Raw genomic sequence first — 22,247 nt, forward strand, 5'->3', positions numbered from 1 at the left:
TACTTATTTCGAAATTGCTCTTGGCTAGATTGCTATCAGCGTCTACTGAGCCGCCTTTAATTAGGTAAGTAATCTACTTAGCTAGACATCTTCACGAACCCGCCATGGAGTAGCATGTTGGAGTAGATCCATATTTCTAGTGCACAGAGAAGCAAGAAGTAGGTACCATCCTACCTAAGTTTGTAATAACACATCCAATAAAGCATGTTACAACAACGTAATAGTTATACAAAGTCGTTGTGTAAGGCAATCAAGTCGTTAGGCGATATTAACAAGTCATTGCGAGGATACAGAAGTACCTACGTAGACAATAAGACATCTGAATAGCCTGTTAGTTGGCCGGGATCGTCCTTCACTCCAGAAACAGCAAGTATATAGGGTCGTAGAGCAAGACAGCTATCATCGATATTTCAACGGCAAACGTCGCTATAATGTGCAAAATATTTTTACGACTCGTGCTTAAAGTGGCCCAATTGATTTTCCTTGGGGCTACGGTGCAGTGGAAAGTAGAACAATCATAACTTGTAGGAGACGTTTTTCAACTTCTATGAACCTAGAAGTCCGACATTATTGGACAGTTCGGTCACAGTTGGAGTCCAGTTGGACGTGTTAGCGCCAGTATCGGACGTCACGCTTGTTAATGACTAACGAGAGAAATATGAGGGACGTAATTCTCGGAATGATTACTCGATATAAAGCGCAAGGTGGACGCATATCGTGTAGTCGCGGGCTGGGCGGGCGGGGCGCGGGCTAGTGATGTACACGTCGTTTCAAATTCGTATTTCGATTTGGTTTCTTCTAGATTCTAAAAGTCTTTTTTTCGGCTAGAATCCAATAAACACTGAATGATATAAAACATCATCTAGGTATTGGATAATACGCCGCGGCGCTGCCACCAATGAAATATTTAATGGCGATGGAGAGGTGTGTATATTGAAGTCGTCCGAATGCCTTCGACTTGGTTTGACGACTACTTATTGATTGTGTTCTTTTGTTTTTATCTACCAATCAAATCCTCAAAAATGGCATCGTTTTAACTTATCAAGCCTCATACCTGTTCATACCTCATTAATCATAACCACACCTACTTATCGTCTGAAGTCACCAAACTTTGTTTGCTGACAACTCAGCATACCTATTCCAGTAGAAAGATTAGAGGATTACACGAGATAAGTCAAGTTGAATCAACATCTCGAACGCGAGTCAAAAGCTCAAAAGGCACTCGTCTCGCATCACTAGGCGGGGTATCGCTGGCACGGCATTGCGCGGCGCAACGGGAGTCGTGCGGCCGCCCCGCGCCACGCCACGCGCCCCGGCCGCGCCCGCCGCACGCTCCGCCCGCGGCTTGAGCCCAGCTGTGCCCTCTCGGCCTCGTGCGACACCGACGTCTTCCTCATGTGATAACACCGACCCATCGAGACCCCCATAACCCACGCGCCAGGTATCGAGCGTCTCACTTTAGGGTTAAACGGATAATGGTGCAAGAGTCGATCGCGGCTTTTAACTTCTTTTCTAATCCTTTCAAAAAGTGATCCCGTCCTCGATGATTTATTTTTTCTTTGGATTTGTAGTCATTATGCTAGATCTCCCTGAAGTGAAGTTAACACAAAACTTCCGTTAAATTAGCGAAATCATGGGAAATTGTCGCGTAAAGCAGAACAAGAACAGTTAAGTAAGTCATAAGAGTTACTTCCGCACCGGTGACCCTTAATATTAATAATTTACATTACGGGATTTGGCAAACGTCTTTATTTTGGGGGAATGGGTACTGTAATGTTGATGGTGTGTTTACATTATCACCTTAACGAGCTATAGACGTCCCAGTGTAGTCGTTAACTGTCGTATAGGCAGTGAAGTCTCCTACCTAACGCCAGCTGGAGTATACATAAAGAAGCGCCGCCGTCCAGACTGTAAACATCACGTTCACAAGACACAGTTCAGCTAAACAGCCACACATAAACAGAGGTACCTTTATACTTTATATTAAACATAAATAACATTTTGTCTGGTAATTTCAGTAGCCAACATAGCCGGCTTTATGAGAACCTGCTCGATCTGAATTTATTACTTTGCGAATTAAACTTATGACATAATTTGCGTGTAATTTTGAATTTTTCCACATAAAAACATATCAATGTTTGCTATTTTTTTTACATACATAAACTCGCGCCTATTTCCCACCGCGGTAAGCAGAAACTATGGAATTCCCTTTGCTTCGACGCTGACGTGCCTCTCTTCCTCCACATTCATCAATCGTTTCATACAGGCACGCAGCCGGTGTGCCTAAATCTCGAACGTACTAAACCTTTTTTTTTTGTATAATTACACTTTCCATCATTACAACACAACCCGAATTGGAGCAGCGTGGTGGAGTATGCTCCATACCCCCTCCGGTTGATTGAGGGGAGGCCTGTGCCCAGTAGTGGGACGTATATAGGCTGTTTATGTATGTTCATCATTACAATCTATAGGTAGATAAGTACTACAGATCTGCAAAAGGAGTAAAAAGAACCATATAACCAAATCGAATCGTCCGTTCTGGAGCTATGATGGCGCTGACAAACAGACAGTCAAAGGGATAAAACACCTCTCCGCGTACCGTCGGGGGTTAAAACAAGCGAAAGTGGTTGTAAAAAAGAAGCGAGGAATACATTATTCGTATCAAATCTTGGCAGGATCTGGCAAGGCAATAAATTGCTCCCCAGACATTATTCTGATTTCGTACTCTGCTACATTGAATTTCGCAGCAATTTCGAGATCCTTCCCAAACGAGTTGCTGTACATTTGGGGATCTTCACTGATTTTATTTTACTGCGTAAACATTACATTATGACGAATATCTGTGTACGTTTTCGTTTAAAATAATGTTACATGATGAAATTTGGTAACACCGTTAGTCGGATTTAGTTATAAGTTTGGTCAAAAAGTACACATGATTAATCTAACATTCGTCTACATAGGCGTTACATCACAATAAGCACGTCAGCAATCCCTATTGGGAAAATCAGAGTCGCTTTCCTTATTGGCACTTATTAGTGTCCAAAGATAATATTGTGACGAACCCATCACGTGACTCCTTCGATTTGCGACATCAACAGCCCTGGATGATTTAAGTTTTACTTTTAGTCTTTAGCCTTGCATGGAACCTTGATTAGAAAATGATTTCGAACCAGCGAGGTCTCGGTCGGCCTAGTGGTCGGTGGTGGTGGTAGTGGTGGTAGAGCGTTAGGCGCACGATCTGGAGGTCCCGGGTTCGAATCCCGGTGGGGAAATATCACAAAAATTGCTTTGTGATCCCTAGTTTGGTTAGGACATTACAGGCTGATCACCTGATTGTCCGAAAGTAAGATGATCCGTGCTTCGGAAGGCACATTAAGCCGTTGGTCCCGGTTACTACTTACTGATGTACCTACCTAAGTAAGTAGTCGTTACATGAGTCATGTCAGTTGCCTTTGGCGGCTCAATAGTAACCCTGACACCAGGGTTGATGAGGTTGATAATCCACCTCACAACCCACACGAGAGAAGAAGACGCGAGGTCTCGCGAAATCCCGACCGAATTAGAATTTTACGAACATTTTCCCTTCAGTAGGTTTCCAGCACGGGTGGTAGGTGAGTGTTAGTAAAAACAAACAAAAAAACCTTTGAGAAAATTCCAGGTACTTCCTCTGTCTGTGACTCGCTGTCAACGCCATAACTCACGTAGCCCCAAAACTTTGTATGTATTCTTTTGTCGTGGACGATGGGCGTTGATTGAAGGGTGCGATAATTTTGGCATTTTCCTCGTTCCATCCTAACTGACTTCACTGCGTCATGTCATAAATCATCTTGCCTACAAATGTTTCCGCCCGCACCTATAAGAAAAGGGATTTTTTCAGCTTTATCGGAACCATGTTTGTTCATTGCAAGGAAACTTGCCGCATCGGTAGACAGGTGTGAAATGATGTCTTTACTTTAGGAGCTGGAAGCAATTAAAAAAAAATGCTTTTCGGAATAAATTCTGTGCCAGTAGTCACTTAAGCGTTTTAATTTCGAGATAAATCGTAAGGAAAGTAAGATATTTATTCTATTCATACTTATTACCAGCTTATAAATGTGTGGCTGGCAGTTTGTCGAATTAACACAATAACAACAAAATAACATTAACATTAAAAGTCACACAACTGTTGATGGTGGTAGGCATACTATTTGAAAGGCGTCACTCAAGTAGGTACCTAAAGCGGTTGCGCTGGCGCTAGGAACTACGCTGGTATATAGCTGATAGCACGTTACATTTTTAAGTTCATACAAATACTTATTAAAAAACCTGCAACCTACCTGAACTTTCTAAATACCTACAGGTATTTAGCTTTTAAAAGCTTTAAAGTGTATTTTTATTTATAAACATTTCAATGGTACTGACATATCAACATATTAAGTTCAATTTGCTTTATAATTAATTACATTTTAGGTACCCGATTGATTTCCCGACAAAAAACAAAGATAAACATGTGAAAGTAAGAAAATTCCACGCTTCAGAAGAAACGTTATGCCGTTGGTTTGTGAAAACTACGCCAACTAGCCCAAACGCCAAACCGCAGTGAAGCAGCGTGGTGGAGTATGGCCCATATCTTTTCCGCCTCCAGTTGATTGAGGGCAGAGCAGTGCTCTGCAGCGGGATGTAACAGCTTGTTTGGGTTTTATACATGTATGTTTTGTGAAAGGTACCTAAAGTATGTGATTCTAAAGCGACTATTAGATTAATTTAAAACGTGTTTAACAGGCGAACGAGCGCTGGCGCACGAGTCGGGATGGAGTAGCGCGCGGACCAATAAGCTGCCAAGCTGGAGGCGTTACGTCGCCACTCGCGACAGATCGCCGCGCGCCGCACTCGCCGTGTGCAGGTGAGTAACCTCATGGACTGCACGTCCGGGGTCAATTCTCACCATCACTTTGTGAAATTATCCAGAAGAGCTAACATGCGCAACGTGATAAAATTAACAATCTATTCAATTTTTATCCAATCGAACAAGTTTGTTGTTTCCCTAAAATGCGCGCCACTTGATTTTGTTCGTAATTTGACAGAACGACATGACTTATTTGGGTTCACATATTAGCACCAATCGACAAAACGACATAATTATATCGTCAGAATCGATAAAATGACCGTGACAAAATTTTATCACGTTGTGCAAGTTGCCCTACTGATCAGTCAGGTTTAACTGTTTGTACCCCGAAAGTTAAGATCACTTCGAAGTTAAGCCGCTACATTAGTAGACTTTGTAGACTTAGTCGTTACATTAGTAGTCGTTAGGTCTAACAGAAAGCTCGGTGAGGTATGGGTACTTAGTTCATCTTGCCTCTACCTCTGAATATACCCCACTGGGAAAGTGTATTTTTACACTATTAGTAGGTATTTAGAAAACAATATTTCCATACATTTCAATAATAGGTAATACTGATTGCTAGTGTAAATAAACACAGCCGTAATCGTCGACCGACCCTGAATTTTGTTAGTCGAAAACACCTTCATATCAACACTATAAAGATCTCATAATGCTGTTACCATGCCGATAAAGATGGCTCTTTCAATCTTCCGATTTCAAAATGCAAGTTACGAACCTACTTATTTAAATAACAACATCTGGCTATGTATCTCATACATTTTATAAGTCCTTCGAATCATTCGGGCAGGTATATAGCTAATGTATCTATACGCACGAGTCTTGTTTTATGTTCCTAATAAAGATAAAATTGAGTTATCGATTGAGCCATTTGGCAGTTCTGTGTACCTGGCGTCTTGTGTTGGTCCACGTGTAATCGCACTGGTGCATACCTATAGAATAGTACCTAATACTTTGCCATGAAATTGGAATACCAACTAACAAATAAAATCTGAGCAAACCTGAATATCTTATTGTATTTTCTAATACTTAACACAATAAGTTTAATTAAACAATCATTGACAGGTATATCGAAAGTCGCCTCTAGTTTTTGAAGTTTTCAATATTGGCTAGTTGAACTATGGTTATGTTTCAGTTCTCGGAGCGCACGCGGGATGGCGCGCGCGGCGACGGCGCTGGTGAGTGCAGCCCTCTGTTTACCTCTCCCCGCACACTGGAGCTAAATATATCTGGGCGCTCGCATTGTATCGCCGTGAATCGGTGCTCCTGGAGCGGGCACGAGCGGCGCGACGCGGCGCGGCGGCTGCGCTGGGCGCGGCCGCCGGTGACGCGGACACGCGGTCACTTGACTCAACTGTTGACTGTTGTTCAGAGAGCGGCGGCTCCGAGATGTCCAACGGCAGCGGCGGCGGCGGCGACTCCTCGCGCCGCCCCTCCACCTGCCGCGTGGAGATGGGCGCGCTGCTGGCGCCCGAGCCGCGCCCGCCCGACAACAAAGTCAAGGTAATAAATCAATAACCCCCCGGTTTTTATAATTTATCACATTCTATGTCTGACTTCAGTAATACCGTTTGCGCCCACGCAATTTTTACCATTCATCTCAGTATTTGTAGTAAAAATAAAAAAAGAATACGTACGTAGTATGATTAGGCATACATAACATAAGCAATGGCCACTTAAATTCAAACCGATTGGGGCAGTAACAATAAACATCCGTATACAACAACGCAGCGAAAACATTACTAATGTGAGTTTTTATAAGATAAAATGTATTCGCCCGGAATTTGGCGTAGAATTTTAGTTACCGTCATAAAATCGATGTTTACTGACGGCGAGTTAGACAGTAAAAGCTCAATTGTAGGTCATCGATGATATACGCGCGCGCTCAGCTGAATGAGCGCGCTGAAAATATAATAAGTGAATGTCTGCCAGCTGGTGCGATAGATAGACAATACGTGTAGAGTGTGCGTCGGCGGCTGGCAGCGGAAGCGGAACCTTCCAGCGAGTACAAAGGAGCTGGCAAGCGAGGTATCCGCCGAGACACGTCCGCCGCGACTCCCGACCCATTTGCATAATGAGTGGCGGTGGGCGGCGCGGCCCTTGACGCGCTACACCGCCACCTCCCGCGCCCGCGCCCCACCAGCGCACCAGCGCCCCGACTTAATAGCTTTCTGATCGTATTGACATCTCCAACAGTGCAATTAATAAACATGCCACTGGCAGCATGCTTTACTAAACGTTACGATTTGAGATATGTCGTGTGTGTGTAGTGGGCGCGGGTGGAGACATGTGGAGCCGGCGTGTGGGCGGCCGGCTCGCGCCCCACACCCTCCGCTATTCTACATCAACAAGTGACCTACTTCACTTTTTATTGACATCATTTCGCGATAAAAGCAGATGATAGTATCGGACGATTATGGAGGACAAACGGGAAATAATGAAGAGGCCCCGATAAAAATAAGTAGAAACGGCTAAAGGGTGGCTTCGTTTATGGAAATAGCTAGTGGGTTGCCGTCTTGGGATTTTCGAGGCTCTGTGGTGACATTTCGATCGAGGCATGTAATAGGGTCAGTAGATGTGCGTCGCGCGCGTGGGGCGCGTGGGGCGCCGGTTGACAGATGTCGTGGTGTTTCAGAGGCACAGTATACATGGCATGACAGAGGAGGAGAACGTGGTGCGGCCGCACCAGGAAATGGCAGTATTGTCGCTGGACGAGAAAAAGTTCCTGTTGGGAGTGGAGCGCGGCGACGTGGCGGGGACGCGGCGGGTGCTGCAGCGCGCGCGGGACTGTGGCCACATCAACGTGGACTGCGTGGACCCGCTGGGCCGCAGCGCGCTGCTGATGGCCATCGATAACGAGAACCTCGAGATGGTGGAACTGTTGCTGGAGTTTGGCGTGGAGACGCGCGACGCGCTGCTGCACGCCATCTCCGAGGAGTTCGTCGAGGCCGTGGAGGCGCTGCTCGACCACGAGGAGCGGACGCGCAAGCCGGGGGAACCACATGTAAGTTGGAAACATGTCATTGTCCTTAGATGTGATTGAGACAGTATTTACTTAATCTCCTTGTCCGGTTCCATTAGTACTTTACTTACTTTCTGTATCTAATACGGTAGAAAGGTTCTACCTAAGTAAAATATTATCGTCAGAATAAGAACATGTATAAAATTATGTTGATAGAAGTAGGTATCTAGGTAGATAGCTAGGTAAGTACCTAAAGTATAAAGTGTTTTTCGCCAGTATGTGTAAAGTTTTGCTAGCTTTTTGGTCCTACGTAGACTTTAACTAATTTAATTACAATTGCTTTTCTTTTGGGCTTTGTTATGGACGGTGGTGTACCTCTAAACTTCTTGGAAATATTCGGAATGTTAATTAAAACTTTACTCTCTTATCCAATCATTTTCTATAACACTTTTAATGACGGAACCAGTAGTAGTAGCCGTTACTTAGGCTTTTGGCGGTTTAATGGTAACCCTCACACCAGGGTCATTGATCTCACAATCCACACGATAGAAGACGAATGACGAAACAAATCTGTCACAGAGTTGGGAAGCACTACCACCGGAGACAGCGACATTTACATCGGACATCACGCCGTTGATCTTAGCGGCCCACCGAGATAGCTACGAGATCATCAAGTTGCTATTAGACCGCGGCGCCGCACTGCCTGTACCACACGACGTGCGCTGCGGCTGCGACGAGTGCGTGCGCTCGCGCAGAGAAGACTCTTTAAGACATTCGCGCAGCCGCATCAACGCGTATCGCGCGCTAGCCTCGCCGTCGCTTATTGCGTTGTCTTCTAAGGTAATTAACCTTAATGCTATTTTTTTTTAAAGACGTACATTAAAGTTGTTTTATTTCGGGACCGATTTCAACAAGAAATGTAGGTAGGTTAATTAGGTTGTTAACATATGTTCAGAATTTATCCAAAAAATCCGTAACGTTTCTTCTCGTCTTGTGACGCCTTCGTTATGTGAGTGCTAATATGCAACCTAACGCAGGATCCCATCCTCACGGCGTTCGAGCTATCCTGGGAGCTACGTCGCCTCTCGGCGCTGGAGCACGAATTCAAGACAGAATACCAGGAATTGCGTGCGCAATGCCAGGAGTTCGCCACTGCGTTGTTGGACCACACGCGGACTTCACACGAACTGCAAGTGTTGTTGAACCACGAGACCGGGTCGCCGCAAGCGCCGCTCACTGAGCCCGGCGCGCCGGAGCGCATGCGCCTCTCGAGGCTCAAACTTGCCATCAAACTTCGTCAGAAGAAGGTTAGTGGATTCATTTTTACTTATTATCGCATAGTATTGAGTGACATCAGATATTTCTAGATTGATAAAGTTTGCGTGGTGGCCACCAAATCAGGAAATAAAACTGACTACCAATTTTAAACGCGTATTAAACGCGTAATTTTATGCGTCTCATGGCGATAGGGATAAAATAAGATGGGGATACAGAGATGCTAGTCAAATAGATAAGTATTATGAATATTGTAAGCGAGAATTTTTAGGAATTAATACATATATGACAAATGAATTAAATGTGATATCTAAAAGCAATAATTATTTAGACTCTAGCGACGACTATTTTAAAATAATTGACGATATGTATTGTAAAATTATTAATATTCTACAATTAGCTGCCATTAACAGTTCAATTGCGCAATCTTCTAGTAAAAGAAAACGTGTTCCTTTGGTTGGATGGAACCTTCACGTTCAGGAAAGCCACTCAACTGCGCGTGTTCACTATGACGTTTGGTTGATGGCAGGCAAGCCGGCCACAGGTGACATGTATGACAAGATGGTGAATAGTAGAAAGAATTTTAAAAATAAAGTAAAATGGTGTATTAGGAATGAAGAGACTATTAAGATGGATATACTGGCAATGTATAAAGAGGAAAAAAACTTCTCGAAATTTTGGAATGCTACAAAGAAACTACAAAAGAAACAAAGTCTGCCTGTTGCTGTGGACGGTTTGCAACAACCGAAGGAGATAGCCGAGTTATTTGTTCGTCAGTTTAAAAAAGAACCACTGCCTACACAGCAGCGGACTGAGAACAAAATTCATCCGGTTTCTGAGGAATCGGTGGTGCAGTTTACTGTTGACGATGTTGTTAAGGCGATACGTGGTATGAAAAGGGGCAAGTCTCCTGGACATGACAATCTGAGTATAGAGCACGTCCTTTACGCGGGAGAGCCGCTGTGGTCGTTGTTATGTGTGATTTACAATTTATTTGTAAAGTACTCATACCTACCTGACCCTCTTATGCGAACAGTGGTCGTGCCTATAGTTAAGAACAGAACAGGAGACTTGAGTTCGTCGATTAACTATCGGCCTATCTCCCTAGGAACTGTCGTGGGCAAGGTGTTTGAGAGGCTGCTACGGCCCGAATTGCTACGAAACCTGGATATTGAGGATGCACAGTTTGGCTTCAGGCCTGGTGTGTTCACAGATTCGGCGATTGTCAGTTTAAAGTACGCAATGGACTATTACGTTAATCGTGATACGCCAGTTTATGCCTGCTTTCTGGACCTCAGCAGCGCGTTTGACCTGGTGAATTATGAAATTCTTTGGACCAAACTGCGCGGCTTTGGGGTACCTGAATCAATCGTTCGACTGTTGGCATACTGGTACGGAGGACAGACGAACTATGTGAGATGGGGCGACACGACTTCCAACGCATACAGGTTGGAATGCGGTGTGCGTCAAGGTGGGTTAACCTCTCCGGATTTATTCAACGCGTATGTGAACGGGCTGATCGGTGAACTGAGGAGCACTGGTGTCGGTTGCCATATTGACGGTGTTTGTTTTAATAACCTCAGTTACGCGGATGACATGGTGCTCCTCAGTCCATCGATTGGTGGACTCAGAAAACTTTTGTCTGTCTGTGAGAGTTATGCTAGCTCTCACGGATTAAAGTACAATGTGGCAAAAACGGAGATGCTCGTTTTCAGGAGTGGAAAATTTCCGGAGAGTATACCCCAAGTGTTTTTGAACGGATCGGCAATTCGGCTTGTGCAGCAGTTCAAATATCTTGGTCACATCGTTACTGGAAACCGCAAGGATGATCTCGATATGGAGCGGGAAAGACGGGCATTGTCGGTTCGGTGTAACATGCTTGCGCGCCGATTTGCAAAATGTAGTAGTGAAGTGAAGGGCACACTCTTTAGGGCCTTTTGTCAGTGCTTCTACACCTGCCAATTATGGTATAGACACAAGAGGGCGTCCTTTAGCACCATAAGAGTGCAGTATAATGACGCATATCGCATTCTTATGAAGCTTCCTCGCTTTTGTAGCGCGTCCAGCATGTTTGCCGAGGCGAGAATGCCCGACTTTTTTGCTATTGTTAGGGCACGTATATCTTCATTTTGGGACAGATTGCGTTGCTCTGATAATAGCATGCTTAAAGTTGTTAGCCGAGACTTGACTAGCCCGATGATACGGTACTGGATCAAAGTACATCGGGAATCAAATAAAAAATGATCGCACCACATTTATTTTGTGTTGTTTTAATTTTTTTTTGTGTTATAGACGGTAGGTACTATTGTACCTTTAAGTAATTTGTATTATACAATTATATTTATTATGTAATTATTGGGTTTTTACCTTTAATAAAAACATTTTTTTTTTTTATTAAACGCATCGTTTGTTTTAACCGTAAGTTTTACATGCTACAGAAGCGACTAAAATACAACGTATCTTTCCCTTTCTCTAATGCATTTGTTAAATATTTTATGTTACGTTTGCCGACCGCGCAGCTAATCCAAATCCTCACTTTCCTAACAGTTCGTGGCTCACCCAAACGTGCAGCAGCTGCTAGCATCCATCTGGTACGAAAGCGTGCCGGGATTCCGTCGCAAGAACATGGTCCTCCAGGCAGCGGAGATGGTCCGCATCGGCGCTATGTTCCCACTCTACTCGCTGGCGTATATAGCCGCGCCACATTCTGCAGCCGGCCGTACACTGAGGAAACCCTTCATCAAGTTCCTCGCGCACTCCGCTAGCTACTTCATGTTCCTCTGTGAGTTGGTATCGAGCCTTAAATCATTAATTACTTTAGGGGTGAGCTTCTCGACTGCTAAAAAGAAACCTCGAGTGACGACTAATATACCTAGGCTTTACCTACTTCTGGCACACCTCAGCATTTTTTGGGAAAACTTCCCACGTAGGTAGGTTGGTAAATGCCTCATATTTCTCGCATTGATACAAATCTGTAACCTTTTTAAATTATACCGTCAACTGGAGATAATGTTCCGCTGAGCATTATGTGTGAAAAAACCTCGAGGGTTTGTTTGGTATCAATTTGATGGCGGAGACTAGATCAGATAAACAATCAGGTAATTAAGTAGGTGTCTGGTTGATAATCAAACAGTAAGTAGGTTGTTTAAAAGCATCCTTCAATTTCTTTTAATAACATTTCTACTTAGGCGTTGTTTCGTTGCTTCATAAACTCAATGAGCTATTTACTTGTGCTTTCAGTCCTGCTGATCTTAGCATCGCAGCGTATTGAGACGGCGGCGGGCGGATTGTTCGGCAGCGTGCCGAACAACGACAAGCCTCTGTCACGCCGCGGAGCTCCGCCATCACTAGTGGAATGGCTTATACTCGCGTGGGTCAGCGGTGAGTCTACCTTGTACTTAGTTCGGCACCGTGCCCAATAACCACAAGCTTCTGTCCTCTGTCGAATTTGTAATGACTTGGAAAAGACGAAGCCAGTGCGTAAACTGAAAGCTGTCGCTAAATTACGCGCACATTATCATGTTTCAAATTGCCTACCTTTTTCAAATCCATTGTTATTATAAAGTAAAGGATTCTATTACTGAAACCACAGGCTTCAACCGGGTTGAACCACAGATATGGTTGAACAAGTGTATACTTTACATAGGGTAAAGGCACCATTAGTCAGTACTCAGCCTCTGTAGCCTTCTAACTTAAATAACGAACGATCGTGTCCATCTTTACCTATAACATGAAGTTGACTCGAAGCGATCTTAGCATAGATTTGTAGGAGTTCCGATGCATTGCAGGGTTGATCTGGAGTGAAGTAAAGCAGCTGTGGGACATGGGCCTCCGGGAGTATGTGCACGACATGTGGAATGTCATCGACTTCGTCACCAACTCGCTGTACGTGGCTACCGTCGCGCTGCGTATTGTCTCGCACTTTCAGGTATTATATCATCGTCAGTTTTAATACCTTACCTTATCTTTTATGAAGTGGAGGCATTGCTCAGCAATGGAAAGTACGGAAGATGTATTTAATTTTTTACGATTTTTCTTCTGCTTTCAGAGATGCCACCTAAAATACTCACTTAGTCTCTTTAAATTCATTGTATTCATATTTCTGACAAATATATTTTAATAGACTTTCCCACAGTAGAACAAATTTTAACCGACTTTAAAAGAGGAGGTAGTTTTGCGGTCGACTGTGCCTGTGTATTTTTTGACGTAGGTACTTTATCACTAATTACGGGATATAACATTCACAGGTCCGCCGCGAGATGGCGCAAGGGCTCCAATGGAACCAGCCTCGCGAGAAGTGGGACGCATGGGATCCGATGCTGCTCTCTGAAGGATTGTTCTCCGCAGCCAACATCTTCAGCTCTCTCAAACTGGTGTACATCTTCAGTGTCAACCCTCACCTCGGGCCGCTCCAAGTGTCCCTGAGCCGAATGGTGCTCGATATTTTGAAGTTCTTCGTCTTGGATATATTAGTCATATTTGCGTTCTCTTGTGGTGAGTATATTACCGACGAATATTTGCTGTTTCTGTGCTAGACGTGTAATTTCCGGCTAAGCAAAATTTATGTTCTAGAATTGGGTAAATTCTAAAATATAAAATACTAATTTAGAAAAAGAAGTCAGCCAAAATCAATCTTATTTATTTTTGACTTCGAATTTTAAATCAGCCGTAACTATCAGTATGGCGTTTGAGCAAGTTTAATTGATGACGTCATACCTATTTCTATACGTATTTGGTTGATCTATTGACGTTTTGTAAAAGGTACAAAACATCAACTTACTTACTACTTACTTGGTACTTGAGTTTTGTACTGTTGGAGTCGGGGTTGGGTCTCATTTGACTAAGTAGTTATCTATCCAATTGATGTACCGGCTCTTCTTATTGCAGGCTTGAACCAACTGCTGTGGTATTATGCGGACATGGAGAAGAAGCGATGCACTACAAGCAACACCTTGGCCACGCCAAGCGGCACCCTTCCAGATCCAGATGCGTGTATCGTGTGGCGCCGGTTTGCTAAGTGAGTCTAATACTTGTGGGTTGAACATAATTTTATTCATATACTATTTTTGTTCAGTAATGGGTGAGAGCTTTTAGTGCTCCCCATTTGACTGGCCAAGTACTCGAATGCCATATGAGGCAAATCTAAGAAAAGTCACGTCATAAAAATAGATAATAATTAAGTAATAAATTCACATTCGGCGATTAAATTTCTTATCTCTTTACAACTGTTCTTTTAGTTATTTAGCGATGAGTTTTCTGACGTCTCCGTACCACGACAATTACTAGGACCTTTAGTCATAAGTATTTTCTATTTAGTTCCATTCCTTCTTAGCTTGTACGGCTCTAATTCCGCAGTCTGTTCGAGACCATGCAGACACTATTCTGGGCGGCGTTCGGGCTGGTCGACCTTGACTCCTTTGAACTGGATGGCATCAAGATATTCACGCGCTTCTGGGGCATGCTCATGTTCGGAACGTATGCCGTCATCAACGTCATCGTGCTGCTTAACCTCCTAATTGCCATGATGAATCACTCTTACCAGCTGATATCGGTGAGTTAAGTGTTACCAGACAAACCTGTAGAGTACTATGTTCTTTAGACTTCCATTGAATTGAGTGAAATTATGTCATGGAGTCTGATGTTTAAATTGCCAGAGTCGAAAACGTTACTTACTTTCCCATGTAGGACCCTAATCCGATATGCATCTGACTAATCCCGTTCCGTTGCATTCTATATAGATGCACTTTCACGACCTTTTCTATCAAGTTTAGAAGCTTTTTCCATACACATATTTCATCCCAATCAATCAGGATATGTACAGCACTTAATTGCAAAAGCATCTAATCCAAAACTATGATGATCATTACATTTTTTTCATAAAGGAACGCGCGGATGTGGAATGGAAGTTCGCGCGCAGCAAACTGTGGATCAGCTATTTCGAAGAGGGCGGAACGGCGCCTCCGCCCTTTAACGTGATCCCATCGCCCAAGTCTGCCATTTACGCCTGGGGCTGGTTGCAGCGCCGCCTTTGTGGCCAGACGAGGGCCAAACGCGAGCATATGCGGACTATACGGGTAAATGTTTATTTTTACATGACAGGCACAATGTATCTATTTATTTGTATACTGCTGCTTAAATGTGCAGTGACTTAAATGCTCGCTGTTGCTTTTCAGAGAAAAGCCAAGCAAGCCAATGAGCGAGACTTCCGTTATCAGGTATGTATAAGTTAAGCATATTATTAATTCGTACCTCGTGCGGGTAGACAGAAACAACATTGATTTGAAAGGTTAGTTCAATAGGCGTGCGAAGATATCTAACTATTTATGTTACACTTTCAGAACATGTTACTCAACTCATCCTTTGGGCCTCAGGGTCTGTCTCAAAATCTCGTCTTCATTCAGTTGAACTCGCGTATTTCCAGGCCATAATGCGGAACCTAGTTCGTCGCTACGTCACAGTGCAGCAGCGTCGCGCGGAATGCGGCGGCGTCACTGAGGATGACGTCAACGAGATCAAGCAGGACGTCAGCGCCTTCCGCTGCGAGCTGGTGGAGATCCTGCGCAACTCCGGCATGAACACTTCTACTGCTAACGCTGGTGCGCCCGGTAGGTTTGTGTTTAGTTGCGCATGTAGTAGTCTCCTCAAGTGATGACGTCACAGAATCAAGCAGGACGTCTGCCGGATCTCCAGATCCTGTGTATCTCCTGCATGTCTATTGACTATCGCTATTTAGTTTCATAATGTCATAACAAAGATAATTGTCGATATGTGGTGGGATGTGATAGTTAGTGGTGTGGTAGTTGGTAGAACTCAACCCGTTAGATCCCTTGATCATTTCGTGTGTGTGTGCGTGTGCCGTTGCATGATGTTAAAGATAATCAACCATAACCAAGAAGTTGATTTTAGCTTTGGATTCCACATTGATATGTTAGAGATGGTTAAGTGGGATCTGAGATGACATACACTGAACGTTTCTATCTGTTCTAGTCAGCAGAGTCATCATTCTTCTGTGGCCATAATTGCCAGTACGCCATGCACAAGAAAGTCTGCAACAGGGAATTCTGGTGTAATGAAATGGGACACATTACAGATTTATAAATACCGTGTGTTTCATATAAAAAAAAAAACACTTTGATCCAGTCGCTTATATCACTTCTTAAACCCACCAGGTGGCGGTGGCGGTAAAAAGAACCGTCAGAAGGAGCGTCGTTTGATGAAAGGATTCAACATCGCACCGGGCGGAACTCTCGCGCCAGTGGACGAGTTCTTGGCGTCACTACACCACGAACATGGAGGGGCACACGGGGCGGCGCATCACGCGTCTCTATCGGCCTTGTTAGGTGGTAGACTACGGGCCAGTCAGTCTAGTCTATCTGACTCAGCGTCCGCCGCGCCGCAGCGTCGTAAGCCGCAGCCGCATAAACGTCGTTGGGGCACCATCATTGAAGCGGCTCGAGCGGCACGAGTGTCTAGACTCATTGGTCGATCTCGTTCGGAGGATTCTGTTTGTGATCACGCTAGGCAGTCGCCGAGGTGAGTTGATATTTTATAATAGCAGCTGCTACTGACAATATCAATACATCAATAATATATTTATATCAATATTTTCTTTGTCGTAGGTATGTTCCTTTTGTCCTTTAGTGCAATAAAGCATTTTGTATTGTAATATCAGTTCAAATCCAGAAAGTGTATTATTTTCCGATCTGACGATGAAGATAAGCTGACAAGTTCTTCTTTTTCGTTTTGCCCCGGGGCATCCGCGTAGGATTTACGATCAACGAACTCCAACACTCTATTACGTTATTAACTAAAGATTCCGACATTCGCAGCGGTAGTGAGCGATCGGACTCGGGCAGCGACTCGCAGCGCAGTCCGGAGCGCGGGTCGCGGGGCTCACGAGGCAGCGGTGCGCTGCACCCGCTCAGCGCGCTCGCAGCGCTCAAGCGCAAGCGCAAGAAGTTCTCCGACTCGCGGCGCGCGGCGGAGGAACGCGCGCGGGCGCCACCAGAATCCTTACAACGAGCTAGTTCTGTACCCGCGCGGCCTACAGCGTACGTGGCACCGCCTCCCACTTCCCTAACAACCCCCGCTCCGCCCGTGCATCGCCCGCCGCCAGTGGAGCCCGCCCCACAGCCCGACACAGCCTCTGCGAGGGGTGGTAGTCGCGAACCCCTGCTTGCAAGTCTCGATGATGATGCGCACAAGGTTAGTTGTAAGAGATCTATTATATTTCACAGTTCACAAATGTTTATCTTGCCATCACTTATCGTTCTTTTCTTCTCTATTTCGTAACATATGTCAATGTTAATTCGATCCACTTAGTTTACATTTTCCTCTCATAGTTTTACTCAGACTTCATTCTTCCTAAGTGCCAGCGAAAAGCAGCATACCAAATACTCCGTGACCGTTGCAGCAGGAGGCGTGCGGTCAGTGCGGGTGCGAGTCGTCGGGCGCGGCGCCGCTGCCGGCCCGCTGCGGGCGCTGCGCGGCGCTGGCGCGGCTGGCGGGCGTCACGCCGCTGGCCGGCCACGCGCCGCACCACTCCGCCGGCTGGCTGTAGCGCACGCACGCCGCGGCACCTTGCTAGCTCGGACGATAAGTGGCTGGTAAACCAGTCTTGAGATCGTCTTACTTTTGACAGCTCGAGCAGTATATTGGTTGTTGGATCCGTCGGTAAACTGGGCCATTATGTTGTTTCATTGGTCGGTGATCCCTTCGTTAAATTGTAGTTCCGAAAATATGTCGCGTAGATTAATTGACAAACCAATAATCAACAAAATTATAATGAAATTAATGCCTTTATCCAATATACACTTCTCATCAAAAAAATCGAAACACCTTGCAAGTTTACGTTTTGTCAGGATTATCAGAAAAATGTGTACATTTAGGAATAAATGTTAAATGTCGTTTAATAGTGAGTAATATGAGCTTATCAAATCTTAATGTTAATGTTCTAAATTTAAATGAATTTGTCATAGGTTTCGTATTTTGTTAAATGAGTCATTTTTATTCCGTATGGAGTATAAAGGAAATGGATAAAACAACACACGTAAATGAAAAAAAAAGCTAAAAAACGTTTATTTAATAACTTGTATTCCCTCCCCGAGCTCTAATTACTGCTTCCATACGGTTCTTCATCGATCGGATGAGAGTCACGATCACATGCTGTGGTATATTGTCCCATTCCTCTTGGATTGCATCTTGCAGCTGGCTAAGTGTTTCTGGGGCAGGATCTCTTGCTCGAATTCGTCTCTTTAATTCATCCCACAGATGTTCAATGGGATTCATGTCCGGGCTTCTTGCTGGCCATTCCATAATAGAGATATCGACTTCGTTAAGATAATCTCGTACGACGCCCGCGGTGTGAGCCCTAGCATTGTCGTGCATGAATATGAAGCCGTTGCCAATAAAATGTGCATAGGGCATCACATGAGGCTCGAGACACTCTTCGACGTACCGATGACAGTTTAGTGCAGGCAGACGTGGCCCAGACACGAAAGCAAGCTCTGTCTTACCGTCGGCGCTGATTCCTCCCCAAACCGTCCACGAACCGCCACCATAGCTGACCTTTTCTTCAATGCAGCATTGTGCATAGCGTTCTCCGTCTCTTCTGTAGACCTTGTTCCTTCCGTCGTTACCATACAGCATAATTTTACACTCATCAGAAAAGAGAACTTTGCTCCACTGTAGGTATGACCAATTTAGGTGCTCACGTGCAAAGTTAAGGCGCGCTCTTCGATGGTCTGCAGTTAATTTCGGCCCATTTGCTGGCTTATGCGGTACCAGTCCACGATCCTTCAACCTTCTTCTAATTGTAGAGTCACTTACAGCCACCCTTCGTACAACACGAAGCCGCTGCTGCAGTTGAAAAGCGTTAAGGCGTCGATTTCTTAAAGAAGTTGTTACAATAAATCGATCATCTCGCTCAGAAGTGACCCGATTCCTGCCAGATCCTGAACGGCGCGTGAACAAACCAGTCTCCCGATAACTTTTATAGACTCTATGAACAGATGACAGGCTTAGATGCAGTCTTGCAGCCACAACACGCTGACTAAGGCCAGAATCCAGCAATGCCGCAACTTGGGCGGCTTCTGTGGGCGAAGTATCCATACGTTTTAGAAAAAAAAAACCTTTTTTCAGACGTCCCAAAGTCACAGTATTGAAATAAAAAACAAAAAGTTTAAGGATAGGCGCCAATTTTTAGTTTTTAAACGCTAAATGTACTCCAACCCTAAACACACATTTGTCTCAAAACAGTGATTCATTTCGTTTATAAGATAAACAAATGAAATTCTAATTTTGAATTTAGAATTTTCGCTTATTACTGTAATGGCCAAACTGCCAGCTATACATTTATGTATTTTTTTTCATCGTATGAATTCTTTTTTGTGTTAAATTCGGACAGAAACAATGAAAACGGAAGTGTTTCGATTTTTTTGATGAGAAGTGTATATATAAGCAGGTGATGGCGAACAGGCCAGTTACAGCGTTTAGTTATCGTCCGATGCTATGATAAATGTTATGAGCTTCGAAAGCACAAGTAGTAGTGAACACGCGTCAGTTTTGCGTAGCTCCTAGGTAATTTTAAACAAGAACATATTCTATCGAACACCAACTAGATAAGTAGACATCAACGAAATTTTAAACTATCTACGTTTAAGCTAGCCAAGTAAGTAGGTAATTATTTTATATACGAGTCGTGAGTAATAAAGATATATGATATTATAACGAGTTACTACTTAGGCGTAAAGATGTGTTCCAGAAGTTTTCCAGTACTAATTTACTCGACCGACGCACAGTACAGCTAGTATAGAAAATTAACTCGTAAGGAGGAACAACATGAAACAGGGATTTATACTGACACATGTAATACCTTTCCTAATGTAACCCAAACACCCTGATTTATACAAGACACTATTAGCTATATACTTTTAGATAAGCCGTAGTGATATAGATAGGTTTATGAAAGCGATATCAGATATTTGTTTTACATTTTGATAGAGAAAAGCAATCATATTGTTGCATATATTACGTACTACAAGAGTTATATTTATTGTCATATTAACTCATTTTAGCACGGGGAAGAACCGACTGGCTTCATAGAAGTTAAGGCACAAATTTGACGAATATACCTATACAACTTTTACCTATATACCTATAACGACCAGCATATACTGTAGAAGTATTTTGAAGGTAACCGATTCTTCCTTGCGCCTCATCGCCTTTGGTCCCAGATGGTGTAGCAAGACTGCCGTACTTTACTATGAGAATAAATACCTAAAATAGAAGTGAAGGTATCATCGATCTTGCGTCGGTTTTCACAATTAACGCATAAATATTTTGTAATAAATAGACAACATAATCAAAAGTAACCGAGATTTGACTTCTTTCTTCTTCTTCTTCGTTCATGTGTTTGCATAAAGAATATTAGTAAAATTGACCTAGTAGATCATTCACCCATAATTAAATTCGTAAGGATAAATTAGAGCCAGATCTTGACCTTAATTCGTTTCTATATCTATCTATACGTTTACGAACACCCTACGCGTATTTATTCAATTACTAGCTGTTACCCGTAACTTCTTTCGCGTAATAGAAGTTACTTCCTTAAGGGTTAAATTTCACAAAATCCCGTCTTTGTCACCTGCGTTTTAAAAGAAACGCCCATGCAAAATTTGAGACTTCTAGCACTTGTAGTTTCTGTGATTACGTGATTTTTCATTTTCATTATTATTTACTCAGTCCTACTACATGGTCTGGACCAGGGCATGTCCGGTAACACGGGGTCTTACTCAGTCCACAGTCGCGTCATATCGTCCCACAAAGTGCGTGCTATGTGTTATTGTAGGTACGCCGCGCTTGCACTGCCACTGCATGGAATTGATATTATTATATTTAGAATAGAATTACATTTATAAAAGTATTGAAAAAACGCCTCTTTAAAGGCATAGCTTATATTTCGACTTTTCACCTAAGAATACTATAGAAATTAGACTGGTAATTTGTTGTTACTTTTTTATTAATTTTATATTCCTTTTTCAAATAGAATTTTCAAGTTGAGATTTTTTGTAATTGTGTTAAAGGGCGTCGACAGACTAAAGATCGGCTTAAGCCATTGGTTGATCTTTAGAAACTCTTTGAAAAAAAAAAGCAATTTTGGATATTCCCACATGCATTTAAGGTTGCCTCGTCGTGATCTCAAGATAATGATACCTAGAGGCTTCCAACACCCACGTGTAAGAGTAGAATAACTTTAGTGGCACTGTGAGCTCGGCATGGCTTCTGAGATGGTCAAGGTATTATAGCGCAACGGTTAGTTTATTTTATAAAGTGTATTTGTAGGTACCCAATTCGATTATGTTTAATATTTTTACTGCGCTCTGCTTCCTTGGCACAGTAACCACGCCGCGCGCAACGCGAATTATATCGAGGCCTTCGACCAATAGCAGTACGACGTTTATCTGCATAGATAGCATTCGCTGCGTCTATTAGTCGAATCTCTCGAGCGGCGCGGTTGCTGTGCCGAGGGGGCTGACACTTCTAAAATATCTGAAGTTGGGATATTATATAGGTACACAAGTCAATTTAAAATAAAATCAACCATCTTCATGTTTAGAGGTGTCAAATCGCGATTTCAATAAAGGACAAAGGACGAAATTTATAATACCTAATAAACAAACAAAACAGAAACAAGCAAAAATAAAGACTGTCACTACAGGCGGCCTTATTGCTAAAGCAGCAATTTCTTCCTGGCAACCTATCTACGACGTGGGTAGCATCGGCTACGTTTATTAGTTCAAGCACGCGTTATTTTTCGCTTCTATGTCGATAGGGAATACGAAGATAGGAGATAGTATTTAAAATAATAAGTCCCATTAACTGGGTTAAAAACCGCCTTGCCTTTAACACTTTGGTCATCTCAAGAGTCTTAATATTATTATCATTGAGATGGGTACGTGTTTATCTAGTAATAATCAGAGGCCTTGTCACTCGTGTTTAGTTGTCGATCGATTATATTTTGTAAAGAATTGTTATTTAATTATACATTATATTTGTATATAATGGTGCGATCTTTAATAAAATAAGCACTACGTATTGTGTAGTTTTATTATTGAAACCTATCCTAAA

General features: G+C 43.3%; 1 protein-coding gene across 6 annotated transcripts; it reads left to right on the forward strand.

The window, feature by feature from the left end:
- The first annotated feature begins 1,290 nt into the window (after window positions 1-1,290).
- Window positions 1,291-22,214, forward strand: LOC126366498 (transient receptor potential-gamma protein-like). Of its 6 annotated transcripts, none has more exons than XM_050009617.1 (19): window positions 1,291-1,965; window positions 4,762-4,882; window positions 6,018-6,060; window positions 6,255-6,385; window positions 7,518-7,886; window positions 8,424-8,684; window positions 8,882-9,151; window positions 11,667-11,901; window positions 12,360-12,500; window positions 12,908-13,047; window positions 13,367-13,613; window positions 14,007-14,136; window positions 14,475-14,670; window positions 15,002-15,193; window positions 15,293-15,334; window positions 15,541-15,724; window positions 16,289-16,652; window positions 16,949-17,324; window positions 17,533-22,214. In XM_050009617.1, the coding sequence occupies exons 4-19, from the start codon at window positions 6,272-6,274 to the stop codon at window positions 17,677-17,679; spliced, it is 3,408 nt and encodes a 1,135-aa protein (XP_049865574.1). In that variant the 5' UTR covers window positions 1,291-1,965; window positions 4,762-4,882; window positions 6,018-6,060; window positions 6,255-6,271; the 3' UTR covers window positions 17,680-22,214. The 6 variants fall into 6 exon arrangements, with proteins under 6 accessions (XP_049865574.1, XP_049865573.1, XP_049865576.1 ...); XM_050009616.1 differs by having other exon boundaries at window positions 1,291-1,441; XM_050009619.1 differs by lacking the exon at window positions 1,291-1,965 and adding an exon at window positions 4,434-4,686.
- Window positions 22,215-22,247: the final 33 nt, after the last annotated feature.

This window comes from Pectinophora gossypiella, chromosome 4 (assembly GCF_024362695.1).
Source record: "Pectinophora gossypiella chromosome 4, ilPecGoss1.1, whole genome shotgun sequence".
Lineage (NCBI taxonomy): Eukaryota > Metazoa > Arthropoda > Insecta > Lepidoptera > Gelechiidae > Pectinophora > Pectinophora gossypiella.

Bases quoted from the DNA above. Each gene is read 5' to 3' on its own strand.
- LOC126366498 (XM_050009617.1), top strand. From the start codon at position 6,272: ATGTCCAACGGCAGCGGCGGCGGCGGCGACTCCTCGCGCCGCCCCTCC. The intron at 14,137-14,474 runs GTGAGTCTAATA...CTAATTCCGCAG, and splicing joins GTGTGGCGCCGGTTTGCTAA to TCTGTTCGAGACCATGCAGA. The intron at 15,194-15,292 runs GTAAATGTTTAT...GTTGCTTTTCAG, and splicing joins AGCATATGCGGACTATACGG to AGAAAAGCCAAGCAAGCCAA.